The 20,566-nt window shown below is 40.1% G+C and overlaps 1 protein-coding gene across 1 annotated transcript in view; it reads right to left on the bottom strand.

Moving 5' to 3' along the window:
- The window catches only part of usp9 (ubiquitin specific peptidase 9), a 275,233-nt gene that overhangs the window by 120,485 nt on the left and 134,182 nt on the right, over positions 1-20,566 (bottom strand). Inside the window, 6 exon segments of the mRNA XM_070892701.1 lie at positions 3,144-3,290; positions 3,509-3,617; positions 9,075-9,241; positions 11,693-11,818; positions 13,561-13,578; positions 18,347-18,472. Of these exon segments, the coding sequence (XP_070748802.1) occupies positions 3,144-3,290; positions 3,509-3,617; positions 9,075-9,241; positions 11,693-11,818; positions 13,561-13,578; positions 18,347-18,472 (693 nt within the window).

The following is a 20,566-nucleotide window of genomic DNA, read 5'->3' as shown; positions in this document are numbered from 1 at the left end:
AGAGTGGAAACCTTTCCTAATTCGGTACTGCTCAGAATCCTCCACAGGTGCTCGCAAGGCTATGTGGGTACAATCAATGCAGCCCTGTACCTTTGGGAAGCCGGCAATCCTGAAGAAGCCCACAGCCCTCTCATGGATCGCTTGTGCGGTCATTGGGAAATTGATTAAGTCATTCCTTCGTGCATACAGTGCAGCCGTGACCTGGTAAATGCAGCCATGTATTGCACGTTGAGAGATGGCACACACATCTCCAGTTGAAGCCTGAAATGATCCCGAGGCATAGAAAGAAAGTGCAGCCTTCACTGCAATAGACAGGGCAGTTGGCCTTCTGCTTCTGGGCTGCAATCTGCTCTCAGATCACAGATCTTAGCGACAACTTCTCTGCAGAAACGCAGCCTTTTGACACAATCAGCCTCGCTCATGTCCAGATACGAGCGCCTGGCTCGATACTGTCGATGTGGGTAAGGTCTCCTGCCCATCAACCTACAGGTTATGACGTTCCTGGTGCGGTGAGCTCTAATCAATTCTCCCCTATGCAGTGAATTGATGGCGAACCATTGCATAATACGTGGTGTTGGCAATGCAGTACCCATTCTGCAAATTTAAGTTTAAAAGTGTCTATGTGGCTGCCTCTCCCTGTCCCTGGCCAAATGTCCTCAGTCCCCCTCCTCACAGCTCGAAGGCTGCTTGCTGCTGCTGTTGGGCTGCCGTCGAGAAACTGACGCCACCCGTCTCCAACATGGAAGACCTGCCTGAAGCACAGTAGCTCGAAGGCTGCTGCTGTTTCACACAGGTAGGAACATGGAATATTTAATCTTTTCTTTGTTTATAAATTTTTATTCAGGTTGGACCTTTATTTGTATAAATATGACTGCTGAATGATTGTAGAATTTACTTCCCTCCCCCCCCCCGCCCCCGCCCCCCCCCCCCGGTTCCCTACGCCTGATTTGTAAAGTGTAGGCAAGGTTTTTTCGAGCGTACAAAAATCTTCATTTACTCCATTCTAAGTTAGTTTGGAGTAAGTTTTCACTGCCTAAACTTTTAAAACAGGCGTAAGTGGTCGGACACGCCCCCTTTTGAAAAAAAAATTCTGTTCCAAAGTGAAACTGTTCCAACTGACTAGAACTGGAGTAAACTAAATGCCGAGAATTGCAATTTCTAAGATACTCCATTCTAAACAAGTTGCTCCAAAAAAACAGGAGCAACTCAGGCTGAAATTTCGCCCCAAAGTATTTTAACATTTTGATGCACATGGAGAGCAGAGACAGTTGTCGTTCTGCTCAACAGTTCCCATTGGATTTATGGCATAGCACTATGGCAGCGATGTTAACAAATCTAGACATATGTAGAAATAAATCCCAATAAACCAACATACCACCAAAGGGGGAAAAATACTGCAGATGCTGAAAATTGAAATAAAAACAGGAAATGCTGTAAATGCTCAGCAGGTTAGGCAGCATGTGTATCACGAGGAAGGTAGGGTTAACATTGTAGGCCAATGACTTCTTGTCAGAATCAAATTGAAATGTTAACCTGACCGTATCTCCACAAATGCCGTCTGAACTGATGCGTTTCTAGCATTTTCTGTTTTTATTACAGCACCCAAGAAGCCTTTCAGTAAATCCCTCTCCTGAGTAGGGCATTAGTGCTCATGGGAGGAGATTACAGCCAGTTTTGTCATCCAAATCATTCACTCTCCATGCAAGAACATGTTTCATACTTTTACTGGAACTGGCAGTGTCTGCCCAGTCTTTATGGGTGCTGAATGAATCAGGCCAAATGGGCACAAAACATTATTAACAGCAGTGAAATATCAAAGCACCCCTCAATTCTCTTGATTATGTATCTGGTAGAGCTGGAAGTTCTGTACAGAAAAGTGCGTCGACCTGAAGGAATCTAGTTTTGAAATCCTGGTCAGTAGTACAACTTTCCAGCCTAGAGATCAGTCACAATAAACTCACATTGAGTGTGAAGCATGGCTCACGCTTCTTTAAAAAAATTGTAACGGCAATGATAGCAAACACAGGTGGTGTGTACATCAGACACTGAAGAAAACATTTTGTTCAATGCAGATATTAAAATTGAGCTTTGGTATCAACTGAAATGCACTGGAGTCAGCCGAGACCAAAATTGGCCTTGACAGATTGACACTGTGGTGCATCCAGTATCAATAAAGTCAAAATGGCATTGACAATTTGGCATCAATAAAAAAACTTTGCAAAAAGCTTGACTAGACTTCCCAAACCAAAACAAAAATACATTTTAAAAATCAAAATAGTTGTAATGGAAAACAAATTTTGGCATGGAGGTCAGAGACCCTATTGCAAACAGACATGGCCAAGAGCAAGGCCCTGTTTAAGGAGGGAAACATCACTGTATTAAAATGACTGCACATAACACAAAGCTGTTAAAAATAGCATAGTTCCTCAGTGACATCTTTTTCCCACAGGTCTCATTGTTTTCACAGGCCTCATTGTATGTTAGAGGTTTAAATGAAGAGAATATGAATGAATATGGAGACTTCAATAAACAGAAAATTAGTGCAACTCAAAAGATTACATTAAATCACTGAAAAATGTAACAAAATGTAAAACTACAAACTATCAAATGTGCACAATGAAACACAAATGTCGCATTTGGAAGGTAATGTGTAGTTTGAACATGGATCACAAAATAGCAATGTATTGTAGTGCACACAACCAGCATAATAAAGATATGTAGAAACCAATTTTATTACAATGTGGTTGCACCAAATTACTATGCCAGTGACAGGGTGAGCATCTGCACCCTTGATTCTCGACACAAAACGCTCCCCAACCTAGGAAAAACACCAAGCAAAACTTGTGCATTCCTCAATTTTGTGATCACTACGAAGAGAGAAAATCAAAGAGGGGCTCATCCATGGGCCATTTCAGCATATCTTCTTGTGCTCAATTATACAGCAGTGCTAGCAGTGGACTGGGAGCAGGCCACTCATCACTCTGGTTGCAGGTGGGCTGTAGCACAACACGGGTTGATCCAGGGCAAGGTGCAAAATACCTTCAGAACCAAATGTTCTGCACACCTCTGACATAAAGCAAATATTAACAACTTCACTTTAGAGAGCACAGTCTGAATTTTCTAAACTACAGAACTTTACTCACTCTAATCCTCTTGAGCCAGTCAATTTCATTGTTGAGCAGAACTTCTGCATTAGGGAGGTTAATGTTACTGTTGTACGCGTAGTTAAGCAGATGCCTTAACAGAGTGAAGTAGTCTGCTGAATGTTTTGCTCTCTCCTTTGCAGTACTCTGGCAGCAGGAAAACAAATAACTTAGTTGACAATGTAGTCAATAGCATGAAAAAAGCTGAATAAAATCTCAAATTTGAACAAGTTATGATGCATTGAAGTTTACTGATTACTCAGTTGATTGATTACTCATTATTGTTCATCACTTCAAGTTTAAACTTCAAAATTAAATCCAACAGTGTAATCAGAGTGCTATAAAAGTTTTGAAAAAATTCTTACTGCTAATACAGTGAAGAGCAGAGTAATGAAGAAAAGTAGAGGTCGATGTCCCATACAGCATCTGGTAGCCATCAGGAAGAACTGCTCTTGGGCCATTTGCCTAACTGCTCTGTAAAATTTGAAGTATTAAGCTGTTAGTTTGAACTGCCATAACTGCACATTTTACAAATTAGTTCAACAAAAAGCTTCAACATTTTTTCTACTCAGTTTTCATTTTCCTTTTATTTAAGCTGATCTTGCTCCTACCTATCTAGGTAGTCAGCCTGTTCCCAGACTTCTGCCCAGCTGCTTAGGGGTGGACAACAGATCCTCAAAGTCCAACTTTTCTACCCATCAGAACAGGTGAGGTCAAAAATTCTATTGAGGGAGTTGGAATCATGGTTGCAGCACTACTGGAGTGAATTAAGCACCAACATGCAACCACACACTCATTTTTGCACAATTATACAATTATTGGAAAATATAATGCTTTTACTTTAAATACCCAATCAGCATCAAGTTGTCCCACTATTTTTTTCCCCAATTATATGACTTAATATCATGCTCCAAGAAGAATATCCCCTGCTGAGTGTGGACATGGAATATGAACCATCAGATGGCACAAGAGGATCTTTCTTTAGGGGAAATGATATGGGTCAGAAATGAAACAACATTGATAGACAAAAAAAAATGCATCTATATAGCACCTTTCATATCCACATGTCCCAAAGTACTTCACAGCCAATGAATTACTTTGAAGTGTTGTCACGGTTTTGCAACCATATGTACCAGCCAATTTGTGCAGAACAAGGAACTAAAAACAAGATTGATGAGCAGTTAATCTGTTTTTTGTTGTGGGATGATTGTTGGCTATGACACTGAACTCCCTGCTCTTTGAAAAGTGCTATGGGATCCTTTACATCCAAACAGCCAAATGGGGCCCAGTTTAACATCTCATCCTTATGACGGCATGTCAAAAATGCACCACTCCCTCATGACTGCACTGAATTGTCGTCATAGATTTATATGATCAATCCCTGGAATAAGGCTTTGAACCCATAACCTTATGACTCAGATGTGAATGTGCTACAATGACCCAAGCAGGCATTGATATGCATGAATACAGGGCTATATTTCTGGGTCACAGAATTCTTAAATCTTAGGCTGAACAGTTATCGAAGTGCCAGGATCAGGGAAGAAGTCTTCCTTCCCCTCGGCGTTCAAGTAGATCGGCTCCCCATCAAATCCTTCCTCAATTTCCTACATCACAGGTCAAGCAGACCCTATAACAGTGAGGGGGGGGGGGGGGGGGGGAATTAAATGCTCCCTGCCAACTCCCCTATGTAATCATTGACATTAAGAACTAAGTGGAATTCAGGTAACTGAACTGATAAAAGCCACTGATTCCAGAAGGTGGGACAAGGATTTCTTGGCAGCTAAACACCCGAGAGAAAAAGTTTGCACCCATTCCCTGGGTGCTGACCAGTTTGTCTTCAGTTAGGATAAATTCTGCTTACTCACTTTAAATGATCTTTTCATTTATATGTGGAATTTTAACTGATATTAGCACCTTTAAATCGAGTGAAACAGCCCAAGGTGCTTGTTATGTTTCAAGATTTTTGGTAATTTTTCTTCACTGAAAGGATGAGAGAATTAGCTAAACGCGATATTTCAAACAAAGTGAACGTGCACAAATTTTAGAATGCGCCACAGGCTGCAGGCACTGAATAGGTGCATTAAAGCTAGACAAGTCATTTGTGGATTGTCACAGAGATGTGGACAATGAAAGATATGGATAGTGAAAGAGATCAGAGACAGCCTTCGATGTGGCGAGGTTGAGAAACAAACTCGAGATGGAGGAGTTAACTTGGAGTGAGGTTGAACTAGAGCACACAAATAGGGAAAAGAAAGGAAGGAGGAATTTAGCTATAGGTTGAAGTGACCCAGGATGAGGAACAGCTAAAAAAAGAAAATTAAGTTTCGTCAAGGAAGTCAACAACTTGCATTTATATAACACCTTCAACTATTGATGACAATGATGACAACAACTTGCATTTTACTTAGCACCTTGAACAAAAAAAAAAAATCCCACGGTGCCTGAAAGTAGTTCAAAATAGATGTTGAGTCAAAGCAGGAGATATTGAGAGAGAACAGGGGACTGGAAGGCAACTTGTGAAAGTTAGTATAGGTCGAGCATCCGAAATCCAGAGTTCCAAAATTATGAATGTTCCGGAATCCGGACATTTAAAAAAAGATTACCGCTGCGAGTTGGGCCTCGGGAGGGTGAAAAACACCCCCAAAAAAACAAGAATTCACAAAACCCTTACCTACTAAATTGCTGAAAAATTAAAACTTACCATTTTTGTAGGTCTTCAACACAGGTTTTTCCCGGCCGCCGACCCCTGACGGAACCCCCGAATCGCAGCCAAACCCGGAACTGTCGACCCCCACCGGACTCACCAGGCCTCTCCGCCCGCCAGACCTCCCGCCCAAAACACTACCTCGGAAGGACGTTACGAAATCCGGAACGGCCTCGGTCCCAAGGTTCCCAGACGCTCTACCTGCACTGGATAGCAAGCTCAGCAGGATGTGCATCAGGAATGGGAGGTTGAAGTCTTGCTGTTTTGAGAGAGCCAGCGCCAGAGGCCGTAGTGGGGACAGTTAAGGATGCCTAGGTTGGAGCAGAAAAAAGCCATGGATCCAGAAAGGACTTGAGCCCAGGCTGATGGCAGGAAAGAAAATCAAGGGTTGCAGGAAAGAAAATCAAGGGTTGCAGGAAAGAGAATAGTGAGCGGTGGAATGAACCAGAAGGGAATGATACATTAAGATGTTTGCTGACTATACAAAGATGGGAGGAAAAGCAACATGTGAGGAGGACACAAAAAATCTGCAAAAGGACATAGACAGGCTATGCGAGTGGGCAAAAATTTGGCAGATGGAGTATAATGTTGGAAAGTGTGAGGTCATGCACTTTAGAAGAAAAAAAAATCAAAGCAAGTTATTATTTAAATGGAGAAAGATTGCAAAGTGCTGCAGTACAGCAGGACCTGGGGGTACTTGTGCATGAAACACAAAAGGATAGTATGCAGGTACAGCAAGTGATCAGGAAGGCCAATGGTATCTTGGCCTTTATTGCAAAGGGGATGGAGTATAAAAGCAGGGAAGTCTTGCTACAGCTATACAGGGTATTGGTGAGGCCACAACTGGAATACTGCGTGCAGTTTTGGTTTCCATATTTACGAAAGGATATACTTGCTTTGGAGGCAGTTCAGAGAAGGTTCACTAGATTGATTCCGGAGATGAGGGGGTTGAATGATGAGGAAATTCCAATGAGTAGAGGCCCAACCTATTCAATAAGATCATGGCTGATCTGATCATGGACTCAGCTCCATTTTTCCACCCGCTCCCCATAACCCCTTATCATTTAAGAAACTGTCTATTTCTAAAATTTATTCAATGTCCCAGCTTCCACCATATGAGGCAGCGAATTCCACAGATTTACAACCCTCAGAAGAAATTTCTCCTCATCTGTTTTAAATGGGTGGCCTCTAATTCTAAGATCATGCCCTCTAATTCTAAGATCATGCCCTCTAATTCTAAGATCATGCCCTCTAATTCTAGTCTCCCCCATCAGTGGAAACATCCTCTCTGCATCCACATTATTGAGTAGGTTGGGCCTCTACTCATTGGAATTCAGAAGAATGAGAGGTGGTCTTATCGAAACGCATAAGATGAGGGGGTTTGACAAGGTGGATGCAGAGAGGATGTTTCCACTGATGGGGGAGACTAGAATTAGAGGGCATGATCTTAGAATAAGGGGCCACCCATATAAAACAGTGATGAGGAGAAATTTCTTCTAAGGGTTGTAAATCTGTGGAAGCTGGGACATTGAATAAATTTTAGAAATAGACAGTTTCTTAAATGATATAGATTATGGGGAGCGGGTGGGGAAATGGAGCTGAGTCCATGATCAGATCAGCCATGATCTTATTGAATGGTGGAGCAGGCTCGAGGGGCCATATGGCCTACTCCTGTTCCTATTTCTTATGTTCTTATGTAGGGGGGAGGCATGGAAGAAGTGTGTTAACGATAGTGACCAGAAGAGGGAAGAATGGGATTGGACACAGTCAGGTCCAGAACAGCAACTAAGAGAAACACAGGAGACATACGAGGAAGAATTAAATAAAAATGGCTATTTCTCAGCTGTCTTTTTCGGTGCCGAGAGTGCCCTCTATTTTGTGAAAATTGAACAATGTACTAATCAAATAGTTCTGCCAAGTTACATTTTGTTGGTTTAGGTGTATTTGGATGCAAAATTCAGTGTTCAGAGATTAAACTCGATTCTGTCATGCCTTTTCTTTATTAAGTGTAGCCAGTGGTGTCCGAACCCATGCAATGCAGTGTCACCACCAAAAGCAAATATACTCATCCTCACAAGGAACAAAATCCAATGAAAAGTTAATTAGGGAATTGTAAATTCCATGCAACCAGCAGAGAGCATAATGCTTGAACCATCAGCTACCTTCCACCACCCCCCCACCCCCAAACGACTGAAGTACATTGGCCAGGAAATCATGTAAATCTTCCTAAATTAACCAACCCACTTCAGTAACAGAAATTACATTTTTAAAAAGTGCACATGCTTCCAATTATTTTCATACAAGTTTATAAATTTATTGCACAAATTTGAGGCGATTACAACAGTTGGATGGCAGGTGTCAGGAAATCACTCATCAAATCTTGTGAAAATACAAGGAGGGTCCATGATTGAGACCTGCCTCTGTGGTCTGTTAACAATGTCATTCTATTTTTTTTAAACTTAATTGCAAATTACTTTAAAATCTAATTTTTAGTTTGAAGTGACAAATAACAGTTTCAGGACAACTACTTGATCAAAGTTATTGTACAATTTCAGGCTACTTTTATGAATTTACCACAAACTCACTGATATTTTGACTAAGAAATAGTGAGGTGACAGCAGAGCTACATTTGAAAATTCTCAAAACACAGATGAAAAAGAATCCATGTTCGTGAAAGTACTTAACTTTGGGGACCAATAACATGAAAATTTCAAGAGCACCTATATTTGCCATGGTTTTCAAAATTACTGAAATGTAACCCATTAGATTTTGGAATGTCAAACTGTTTATTTCTTTGCAAATCTATAATGCCAGCCCTTCATATTTCAGATACCATGCTCAGTAAGAAATTGACTAATGAATTTAACATTTAAATTGAATGTTACACTTGGTTTATGCTTCAAAACTTTTCATTCTCCCTGTCCTCTTTAACGGCTTTCAATCAGACAGTGTAGACAGGTGAGCAGCTTCCAGTTTCTACTGATGATGTTAAACCAGTAAAATATGCTACATAAACCAACTTGCTAATTTGCTCTGCTCACATTCAATTGTACGTATCCCATCTCGACTTATAAGCCCCCTGCCTCCACCCACAGCTAAGAAAACCAAACAGACCCACTTCATAACAGTACGAAGCAAAATTTTCATTCAGATATGACGCTACATCAACTGGCCTCTAATATTGCACTCCGTTCCTATCACAATTAGCCATGTAACAAATTACTTACTTGCTGTGACAATGCAGTAGCAAATCAATTATGAAGGTCTGCCATGCCTTTTCTTTGCTAAGTGTATCCAGTGCTGTTGGAACCAGTGCAAAGCACAGTGTCATTACCTCCAAGGCTTCACAGCAAACATGCTCATCTTCAGAATCTGGCTCATTTCCTGCATTAGTCTTAAAGTACAGTGACACAAAAATATAATTTAAGTCAAGAGTCCACAACTGAAAAAGCAGCATATTTAGGCATTTACTAAATTTCTTACTTCCCAAAAACCAAAAATAATTAAATTAGAAAGATAAGATAATGCTCACAAATCCTCCCCCGCCACCCGCCCCCACCCTCTCAATCTCGCGCAAAACCCAAAGTCACTGGAAAGAATGATAGCAGAAAAATTTTTAAAACAAATTGATAACTATTCCAGTATTGAAACAATTAAAATTAAGATTTATAGTTCGGGGAGAAAAAATCCTGTTCAACCCCATTTCCCTATAACTAGTGAAATACATTTACGTGCACATTGATTAAATACATACTTCAGAATTCTGATTATTTTTTGCTATTAACTCATCATTAAATACCCTACTTAAATGTGTACTGATTTAAGGCACATTTCATTTAAATAAACAAGATTTTCCCAGCTTCTGATGGGTCACTCATTTCAGTGCACACAGCCTATTGTACCACAAAGACAGAATATTCTTCATCTTTTAACACAAAGCAATCAGAGTAAATCACTTTAGCTGTTGTGTTGATAAACCCAAGTAACAGCACTAAGATATTGTAATGTTTCTGAACGGTTGCTTAAGTAAATATGAGCAATATTGTTCTGCCAGCCTGTTTTATGTACATGCCAGGTTTAACTTACGAATTTGGAGAACAAAAATACTATTACCTTTAATGCCTAATTGCTTCAGATATTCTTCAACCTCCATTAACTCGACATTTAAAATCAACATTGTTGTAAATCTATTTCTCTTCATGCCAAAAGGCCAACAGTTTCACATGATTAACATTGTTTTTCTCTCAGCTGAGGTCACCGATACTGGAAGGTGGAGAGAAACTGCCATCTCAAAAGTGAATGGAGGATTGTCCGTAATGTCGGACTTGGAGCCTTGGAAAATAGCCAGCTGCACCTGCTCTCTGTTCTGGATCTTAATATAAAACCCTCACATTTATAGTGTCTTGATGCCTCTTTCAAATGCCCCTAAGTGCTCTATATACAATGAATTACAATGCATAATTAATGTTGTGTGTAATTATCTGGTATAGATGCTAGCCAATTTGCACATAAGCAAGGTCAACATCTCATCCAAAGGATGGCACCTCCAACAATGCAGCACTCCCTCAGTATTGCACTGAAATGTCAGCCTAAATTATGTGTTCAAGTCCCAGAGTCCAGCTTGAACTCTCAAACTTCTAACTCAACTTAACCAACTGGAGACTCGGGGGGAGAGAAATTGGGCCAGCCTTGTGCATGGTTTTTGGGTGATATTTCACCTTTTTGCCAGTAAAAGGTAGTTACCTAAATTGGCCAAAGTTAACGAATGGCAGTTTTGAAATATCGCCAAAAAGCACATCGACCACGTGCAACGCCAAAACAATGCGCACTGCTTACAATTGGTTGTGCGGGGAAAAAAAACAAGAAACGCCTGCATTGAATCCCCAGAAACAGCGGTATGTATGAAGACCTACAAAAAAAATAAGCTGAAGTTTTTATTTTTAGTTCTTTTTCAGTGATTCATTAGTTAAGTGTATAGTTTTTTTAATTTTTGCTATTTGTGTGTGTTTTCTCCCCTCCCAGGGCCTGTATTTTTGGCAGTGATAGGCCTCGGGCTAAAGTTGGCAAGGACCGCGGTTTCCACTGCGAATCCTTGTGCAACACCGATTTTTACTGACAGGCACATTTTTTTTGGTCAATTTTACCTCCTTAAAAAAAAAAGACGACGTTTTTAGTGGTCTTTTTTTCCGTCAAATAACGGGGAAAACCCCGATAATCGCCAAAAACTGAACTTCTAGCCCAAGGAGTCGTCTTGTCTGCTACTACTTGTAGAAATATCTCTGGCTCCCAAGCTCTTGTCTCCAAGGACACTCTCCTCCTCTCAAAGAGTCTCATTAGTTTTCTCTACTCCACTGCTGATCACATTGAAGATTGCTGACTTTTCTCAATTTGAAATCTATAGCATTCTTCAAAGATTTCAGATTAAATGTACAATGCAATTTATCTGGCTGTGGTCTTAAAGTCCAGCTTTACCACTGAACAAAGACATTCAATAAAGTAAATTAGCATTGAAGGAACGTAAAGAAATCAAGCTTAAAGATTCTTGGTGCGTTCAGTATGAAAAAAGTGTGCCATAAACCAATGTTCAGTATTAAAGTTAATATGTACACCAACTGCCAAACACTTAAGGGGTGACCACCTTTAGGGCTTCTCCCAATATGCCACTGTAACTTCAGTAGAAGCTCTGTTTACACATACAAACGCGATTTCCTAAGTTATGGCCATTGAGCGGGAGAAGCTCCAAAGAAATTCACCTCCTAAATGAGTTATCTATGGCCTAGCATTCCCACTCAACATTCCGATGAGAGATTGAATTCTATTAAAAAAAAATGCTCAATGAACTTACTTTTTCATATATCTTGCTAAGCTCTTCACTTGAACTGAACACAAGCTGTATTGAACCACAACCTGAGGCCCAGACAATTTTTTGCACTGCTCTAATTACACAAATGTCTGGGATGTATTTTGAGGCCTTGGAGAGAAAACAATAAGATTAACAAAATTAAAAATAAAATTTTGGCTAACACAATATAGTGTTAAAATGGTCACATTTTCTTTACATAGCACATACATAGCTATAATCAAGATCAAGGAATACTTGAAGAATTATGTAAGAACTTATTACAGACAAGTATATTTTTGCTCCTGCCCCTTCCCCTTAATGCTCATGGCAAAAGGTATTAGTACTGAGAAATACAACATTTCACCATTTAGGGCACTCAGCATCAAGCAAAAGATATTAGTACTGAGAAATTCAACTTTTCACCATTTAGGGCACTCAGCATCAAGCTACAGAGTACAAAGTTACCCTGCTTTTTCCCCCAGAGAGCTATCAATTAGCCTATCACAGGTATGTAGATAACACTCACAATGTAAAAATAGTTGCCAAGTTAATACCATATTGGGGGCAACTTGTGTGTTGTGGGCTTATACCCAGTCGGAATTGGGTCAAAATTTGCCAAACTTTTCACAAATGGCCCATACACTAAGAACACAAAAATATCAACCAATTGTTGGGATTTAAATGCAGAGGTGGAAAAATGATGCATTAACCTACTGCACCAGTCACAATTTCAGCATTTCCTAAGATTCAAAACCATAGATCAGTAAACAAGTTAACACCCCACCTGACAAAAAAAAATTGAAAATAAAAATCTAAATTTTAGTTGCCTCTGATGTTTACACATCGGGCCTTTGTGCTACCATTTGCTTTGTCACTGATTTTCAGAGTAGTTCATTTTTATGCATTATATTACAAAAAAGCCATTTCTCTCTAGTCATCTGTACCAGGTCTGCCGCAGTGAGCTTCTTTCTTGGTTTGCTGTATAGATCATGAAATAATACCCATTAATTTTTAATATTGACAATAGCAGCACTAAGTTTATGATGTATAAAGTATTTAAAATTGTAGGTTCCACCTTTCACATTTCCCTCCCACAAATTTAGTTATCTCTTCTCCAAGGTGGTGGCTGGGGTAAGGTTCCCCTAGATTTTAACAAGTGTTAGTATACTTTTCAGCCAACAGCCAAGTCCATTTAGAACTAATCTGCATACTTCTGTAAGTATTCACTAGATGGCAATCAGGAGCAGAAACACTATCCGATATTTTTACCACTTAACTTAGGGTTGCTGAAGCCAATTACATCATCTCAACTTCCGCTTCAGTTGAGATCAGCTAACTTAGCACAGACCAGCGATCAAACCTGGAACCTTTCTGGTCTGTCAAGCTCAGTAATCACACCATGCTGTACATTTACCAACTGAGCCATTTTGAGAGCCCAAAATTAATCTTCTGTTCGATATGTTTCCTTTCAATAAAGTACTGGAGAACCACTGTCAAAATTAAATATAAAACAAATTTAAAAGCTGTTGATAAATACACTACCTTGTCATGGTATTCAGCCAGACAGATCAGGAAGGTCCCAGTCTAAGCTGAGTTAGCTGATTAACAGGGGGAGTAAGGGCACTACAGTCGGTCTCAGCACCCAGTCTAGAGAAGGAAGGAGAGAACTGGACAGAGTTCCTGCTTCTGATTGCTACCCACAGCAATCTCTTGCTGGAAAACGTGCAAAAGGATATATCGGAGGACAGGATTAGTCAGCTGAGATGCCCTCCAATGTCAATGTCAAATAGCCTGATAGCACTATCTAGGCCCATGTGAAGAATAAGCACTTAAGCAAGGTTACAGAATTTCCAGAACCCATGGAATCATACCTCAGCATGAGTTAGTGCCTGCAGGAGAGGAGGAATGAAGAAAATTGGAGGGGAAAAAAAGCAATTGAAATCTCAGTAATAGTACTTGAATAGCATCAACTGCTTATATTTGTTAAGCTCAAGTTAATCAAGGAGATAAAATTTTTCAGAAAAAAGTTTCAAGCCACCACAATAAGACTTACAGGTACAACTGCTCTAAACATACTTTACATTTTGAAAAAGACCAAACTTTTATAATCTCCACAATATGCCAAACAGCACACCGCAGCTGACTAAACACTAAATAAAAGGAAAGAACAATAGACTGTGGGCATTCCTGTATATGAACCAGAGTTGTGGCTAAAATTGGGCAAAGAAAGATAAACTTTGCATTTTTTTTTTAATGCCTTCCACGACCTCAGGACATCCCAAAGCACCTTTACAACCAATGAAATAAGTTGTGCTCGACAGCCAAAGAAGTGTAGTCACCATTGTAATGTAGGAAACGCGGCAGCCAATTTGCACACAGCAAGCTCCCACAAACAGCAATGTGATAATGACCAGATAATCTGCTTTTATGATATTGATTGAGGGCTAAATATTGGCCAGGACACCATGGATAATTCCCCTGCTCTTCAAAATAGTGCCATGGGATCTTTTACATCCACCCGAGAGCACAAATGGGATTTGTCTCATCCGAAAGACAGCACCTCTGACAGTGCAGCATTCCCTCAACTTAGATTTATATGCTCAAGTCTCGGGAGTGGGACTTGAACACACAATCTTCTGACTCAGAGGCAAAAATGATACCAACTGATGCATGGCTGACTTGAATTTATATAGCACCTCATCACATTCTCAGGATATCCCAAAATGCTTCATATAAATTAATTACTTTTGAAATGTAGTCACTGTTATGTAGGCAAAAGCTGCAGCCAATCGGTAAACAGCCAGGTCCCCACAAATATCAAATGAGATGAATGAGCAGATGTGTTTTTGGGGCCATTTGTTGAGAATAGCAGCCAGGGCATGAGAACTTCCTGCTTTTCTTTGAGCGATATTTTATGTACATCTGGAACAGGTGATGGAGCCTCGCTTTAATATCTCATCTAAAAGACAGCACCTGACAATGCAGCATTCCTTCAGTACTGCACTTAAATTCCAGCCGAGAATATCTGCTCAAGTCCTGGAGTATGGCTAGAACTTTAAACATTCTGACTCAAAGTAGGGATTGCAATTAACTGTGCTAAACTGACACTTAAAAGCATAGTAGTAAAAATCACAGCTTGCATATAAATTACAATTAGAAATAGGCCATTTGGCCCAACCAGTTTGTATTGGCATTCTCTTCCACCAGTTCTCAGCCCATGTGCTTGCCCTGTTTCCATATTCTTTAACTTTCCTTCAACCACCTATAAAACCAATTAATCTAATGTGTGAATAACGGAAGATATTTCCCCCCCCCCCCAACTCCCCAAAGACTTGCCTTTTTATTTTCTCCCCCATTCATTTATTCTTTGTTTCACTTTTACTGTTGTTGTTCTCAGATGTACTTTAATTTGCTCTGCTTGTTACTCCATTATTCTCCTATTTTCATCTTTCCATCTTTTGTTGTTTACATTTATTGATTTAGTCATGTTCATGTAATGGGGCAAAGTTTATTCAGATCCTTTTGTAAAAGTGAAACTGCGCTAAAATCACTGTTCATCTGAAATTGGCGTTCACCCCTTCTACTGCAATTGGTTGATACCATATTTAGCCATCACAGCCCTGCTCTCTAATTCTTTTCCAAAACCCTTCCAGCTGTGGAAATGTATTTTTAATCTAAGCTGATACCACATGGTATTTTTGTGCCCTTTGCAATATTTAACAAAATGGAGTCCTGGTCCTTCCAGAAATTTCTGCATAAAGCAGTCGGCTTGCATAAACAGCTAAACCTGGCTTGAAATGGCTGATAGCCACCAGACAGCTAAGAGGCAAGTCCTGCTGAGACAAGTATCCCCCCATGGTGCTCTCCTATTGTCTATACGACACCAGTTCCACTCCACCCCACTCTTTTCGAAGTACTCAAACCACCAGCCATTATCTCTTGGAGAGACCTCATCCATCTGATGCAAAAAGATAACTGACTAGGAAACTGGACAATCCTGACACAATGCAAGGCAGCTAATAGCTCATTACCACACTCTCATTGAGTAATGGCCAGCTGGCCAACTAATAACCCTGGCAAAAGGAAATATCTGGAAACCACGTCAGGACAAGGATGTAGTAATTAACTCTTTATCTGTATTCACTGACTGCGAGACAGAGCCAATAGACGGGAGGCGCCATAACTTGGGTTTTACTGTATAAATATCTCGTGAAACTGTACCATTTCGAAAGTGTTCACTTAGCCATTGACTGAGTGTGACCTTTCCCTTGCTAGCAAGTAAATTAAAGAAACTTCTGCCAGAGCTGAAGGTGTCGGAGTCATTTATCGGAGGTCGAGATTTCGACACAACTTAGCATCATCTCCCCATCATCAAAAGGTTCTCTTCCCTGAAGAACATTAATGAACCAGATAGACAAATCGGACAGCTTTCATGGCCATTTTTTTCCTGGTGCTAGTCCACAAATTTGAACCCTTGACCTGAGGGTTGGTAATCTAGTACTTTAACCACGAAACTACTATACCAGTCTGGGTGGAAATCCTTCATCAGGAAGGCCTTTTTATGACTCAGCAAAGGTGACCAGGTATAGCATGGCTAGATGCAGAGTAAAATATCTACTCTGCTCCAAATCCAACTTTGGAAAGCAGCCCTCGAGCACAATTGTAATCAGATTCCATTTCTTCTATGAACCATTCTGTGGCCTGAGTAACATTGCCAATTAGTATCGAATTAGGGGTAATTTTGTGCTGCAATTGCCCAATGGCTACTGGATTGGCACTGCCCACGTTCATTTCACAAAGGACCCTTAGAGCTAGCTACCAAATCAGACTTTCAACCCACATTCTGGTGAAAGGCTCGTGTCTAACTCACTGTGCAACAAAGTTCCCAGGTGCATTTTCTAATCGGTGTCACTGGACAACAACCATAAATAATACCCCAAACTGATGGGTATTTTTTTTAAATATCAATCATAGCCCTGGATGCACTGAAAATAATTTATGACAAGATCAGATAATTCAGTACACATTTGAACCAATAACCTGCCTAGGTGTTCACAGAATCAGACTGATCAGATCTGCCATAATGAATGGAATAGATGACACCGAGACCATGTCAATGTTCAACCTGAATACCACCCAAAAAGGAAACTGGACAGTTTGAAGTCAACTGACAGTGAGAATACAACATTTTGTGGTCAGCCAGATGTCTGATAATCATAGATGTGTGACTTAAAAGCCTTAAGAGTCTATGCAACCACAATCTCCAATTACCTAAGCCCAGAGTTTAGGAAAAGTACATCTATACTTACAAGTATGAATGAGTTGGGGTACTGAAGATCTGTTTAGCTCAGTTGACACTAAGCAAGTCTTTCACAAAGAGACCAACTCAGTTTCAACTTCTCATTAGCAGGCATATTATCTTTGAGCCAACTTGCACCCAGAGATACTTCCACTTCTCAAGAAAGATACTTACAAGTATGGCATTAGACAACTCAAGTATCTATTTGAGCTCTCGTTAAGCAGCAGCAAGTCCCAGCCAGAACAACCAAGCATAGCACTTGTGAATGCATTAACACCATCTTCCTTAGCACAGCATCAACACAACCATACCCCACAGAACGGAGGTCCCACCAATTGAAAGTGCAGAGCTCCAGCAGCAAATGCGTGCTTTGCTGAAAACCAATCAACCCAGGCACTGAACCCTGGATATACAAGCACATATTCAGATACTCAGCCTACATTGCTGCCATCCTGAGCTTCCAAGCTGTATCAGTTAAGCAAGACCAGTTATATGGCTTCTGCTAGGTGGAAGGCCTGCTGACCAAATACTCAATCCAAGTCCTCATATAAAGGGCTGTGGTACAGATTATCTTGAAACTGCCGGCAATTATAAAATCTCATGCACCTCCTTATGTAGGGGTCTATGGCACCATCGCTGTTATTGCAGCCATTTAAGGTGCCCAGGAAGTACTAACAAAAAACCACTACAATGCATAGGGTAAATGTTACATATGCTTTCATTCAACAAAATATGGCATCCTTTTTGTTTCTGTTTGCATTGAAAGGAATCATGTTGATCATCAATGGTGTCAGTTTAAAAAAATGGATGATGGTCTAGACTTGGTTGGGAATCAAGATTGCTTCTCCAAACTCCAAACTCCACTTGGCTTGACATGCTTGATTATATAAACCCACTAATGGGTTCTGGCAATCAGGTGATGATATACATGAAAGCTTTGTGACAACTAATGATCTTTGGCTGATAGCTCAGGTGGAAAATCCAGAACCACACAATTGGTTAATGAGGCTAAACCGAGTATATTCTTGTGTTATTACTATTTCTCAATATAATTATCCTTGGGAGCAAAGGGAAAGTAGTGTTGTATTGAACAAAGTGTTAATAGAAGTACAAACACCAATTAAAAAAATGACCCCATTTTTTTATATGCTGAAGTAAGCAAACAAGGATACAATATGGACAACATTCTTGCATTCTATTATACTATATTCTTTTAATGTTAAATGATTTCTTTAGACCCGGTTAACAACATTCATTTACATTACTAGACCGTAACGAAGAGGGTAAAATAGATCAAGGCTCTTGTTGCATACAGTTGATAAATATAATCTACAACCAGAAGACAAAAGCACACTCACCTCGTCTGAAATCTGCTGTGCAAGGCGAATGGCGACATTTCGCAACATACATTCTGAAGTAGGATTAGGAATGTTATGCAGAGCATTCTGTAGAACTACAGCTTGGCTATGAGTAGCATGATTTATCTATTTAAAAACAAAAAAACTTCAAAATACACTTGAAACACAAAAATTCTAAATTTATGCAACCAAAAGAGAAACAATGACCTCAACTTTTGTTTCCAATTTGAAGACACTAAATTTAAATAAGGCTACAAAAATACTCAGCCAAACAAATTACAATCCTTCAAAAAAAATGCAACATGAACTAAATTTATAAAGTACATCATCACACCAAAAGATAAAAACAATTATCCATATAGTGAAAATTCCCTGGATTCTGAGGAGGTCCCAGCAGATGGGAAAACTCAAATGTAACACCCCTATTTAAGAAAGGAGGCACACAAAAAGCAGGAAACTATAGACCACTTAGCCTAACATCTGTGGTTGGGAAAATGTTGGGAGTCCATTATTAAAGTCATAGCAGGACATTTGGAAAAGCAAAATTCGGTCAGGCAGAGTCAGCATGGATTTATGAAGGGGAAGTCATGTTTAACAAATTTGCTGGAATTCTTTGAGGGTGTAACAAACAGGGTGGATAAAGGGGAACCAGAGAATGTGGTGTATTTGGACTTCCAGAAGGCATTTGACAAGGTGCCACATAAAAGGTTACTGCACAAGATAAAAGTTCACGGGACTGGGGGTAATATATTAGCATGGATAGAGGATTGGCTAACTTACAGAAAACAGAGTCGGGATAAATGGTTCATTCTCTGGTTGACAATCAGTAACTAATGGGGTGCCGCAGGGATCAGTGCTGGGACCCCAACTATTTACAATCTATATTAACGACTTGGAAGAAAGGACTGAGTGTAACATAGCCAAGTTTGCTGACGATACAAAGATGGGAGGAAAAGCAATAAGTGAGGAGGACACAAAAAATCTGCAAAAGGACATAGACAGGCTAAGTGAGTTGGCAAAGATTTGGCAGATAGAGCATAATGTTGGAAAGTGAGAGGTCATGCACTTTGGCAGAAAAAAATCAAAGAGCAAGTTATTACTTAAATGGAGAAAAATTGCAAAGTGCTGCAGTGCAGCAGGACCTGGGGGTACTTGTGCACGAAACACAAAAGGATAGTATGCAGGTACAGCAAGTGATCAGGAAGGCCAATGGTATCTTGGTCTTTATTGCAAAGGGGATGGAGTATAAAAGCAGGGAAGTCTTGCTACAACTATACAAGGTACTGGTGAGGCCACACCTGGAATACTGCATGCAGTTTTGGTTTCCATATTTACAAAAGAATATACTTGCTTTGGAGGCAGTTCAGAGAAGGTTCACTAGGTTGATTCCAGGCATGAGGGGTTTGACTTATGAGGAAAGGTTGAGTAGGTTGGGCCTCTACTCATTGGAATTCAGAAGACTGAGGGGTGATCTTATCGAAATGTATAAGATTATGAGGGGTCTTGACAAGGTGGATGCAGAGAGGATGTTTCCACTGATGGGGGAGACTCAAACTAGAGGGCATGATCTTAGAAGGGGCCGCTAATTTAAAACAGAGATGAGGAGGAATTTCTTTTCTGAGGGTTGTAAATCTGTGGAATTTGCTGCCTTGGAGGGCTGTGGAAATTGGGACATTGAATAAATTTAAGACAGAAATAGACAGTTTCTTGAGCGATAAGGGGTTATGGGGAGCAGGCAGGGAAGTGGAGCTGATCAGTCATGATCTTATTGAATGGCGGAGCAGGCTCGAGGGGCCGTATGGCCTACTCCTGTTCCTATTTCTTATGTTCTTATTAACTGCACATTTAAAATCAGATTAGAAAAAATGGCAGAGAAATGACGTCTTAAAGGGCTAGAAATTGGTCTTTTGGCGATAGTGGGTTTTTTCCTGGCATTTTGCGCCAAAAATAACGTTACAAATACCTCTTTTTAAAAAAAGGCATAAAATTGGCAACAAAATGCGCTCGACAGTAAAAATCGGCATTGCACAAGGATTCGCGGTGGAAACCGCAGTCCTCGCCAACTTTAGTCAGAGGCCAGTTACCGCTAAAAAGACAAGCCCTGGGGGGCAGAGAAAAAAAAAAATTAAAAATCACAACATTTTTACAAGACCCTTACTTAACTAAGTAATCACTGCAAATGAATTAAAAAAATAAAAACTTTAACTTACCTTTTTTTGC

The sequence above is a fragment of the Pristiophorus japonicus genome, chromosome 11 (assembly GCF_044704955.1).
Source record: "Pristiophorus japonicus isolate sPriJap1 chromosome 11, sPriJap1.hap1, whole genome shotgun sequence".
NCBI lineage: Eukaryota > Metazoa > Chordata > Chondrichthyes > Pristiophoridae > Pristiophorus > Pristiophorus japonicus.
Note: the sequence above shows the minus strand (reverse complement) of the source record. Positions and strands in the feature narration are given on the sequence as shown.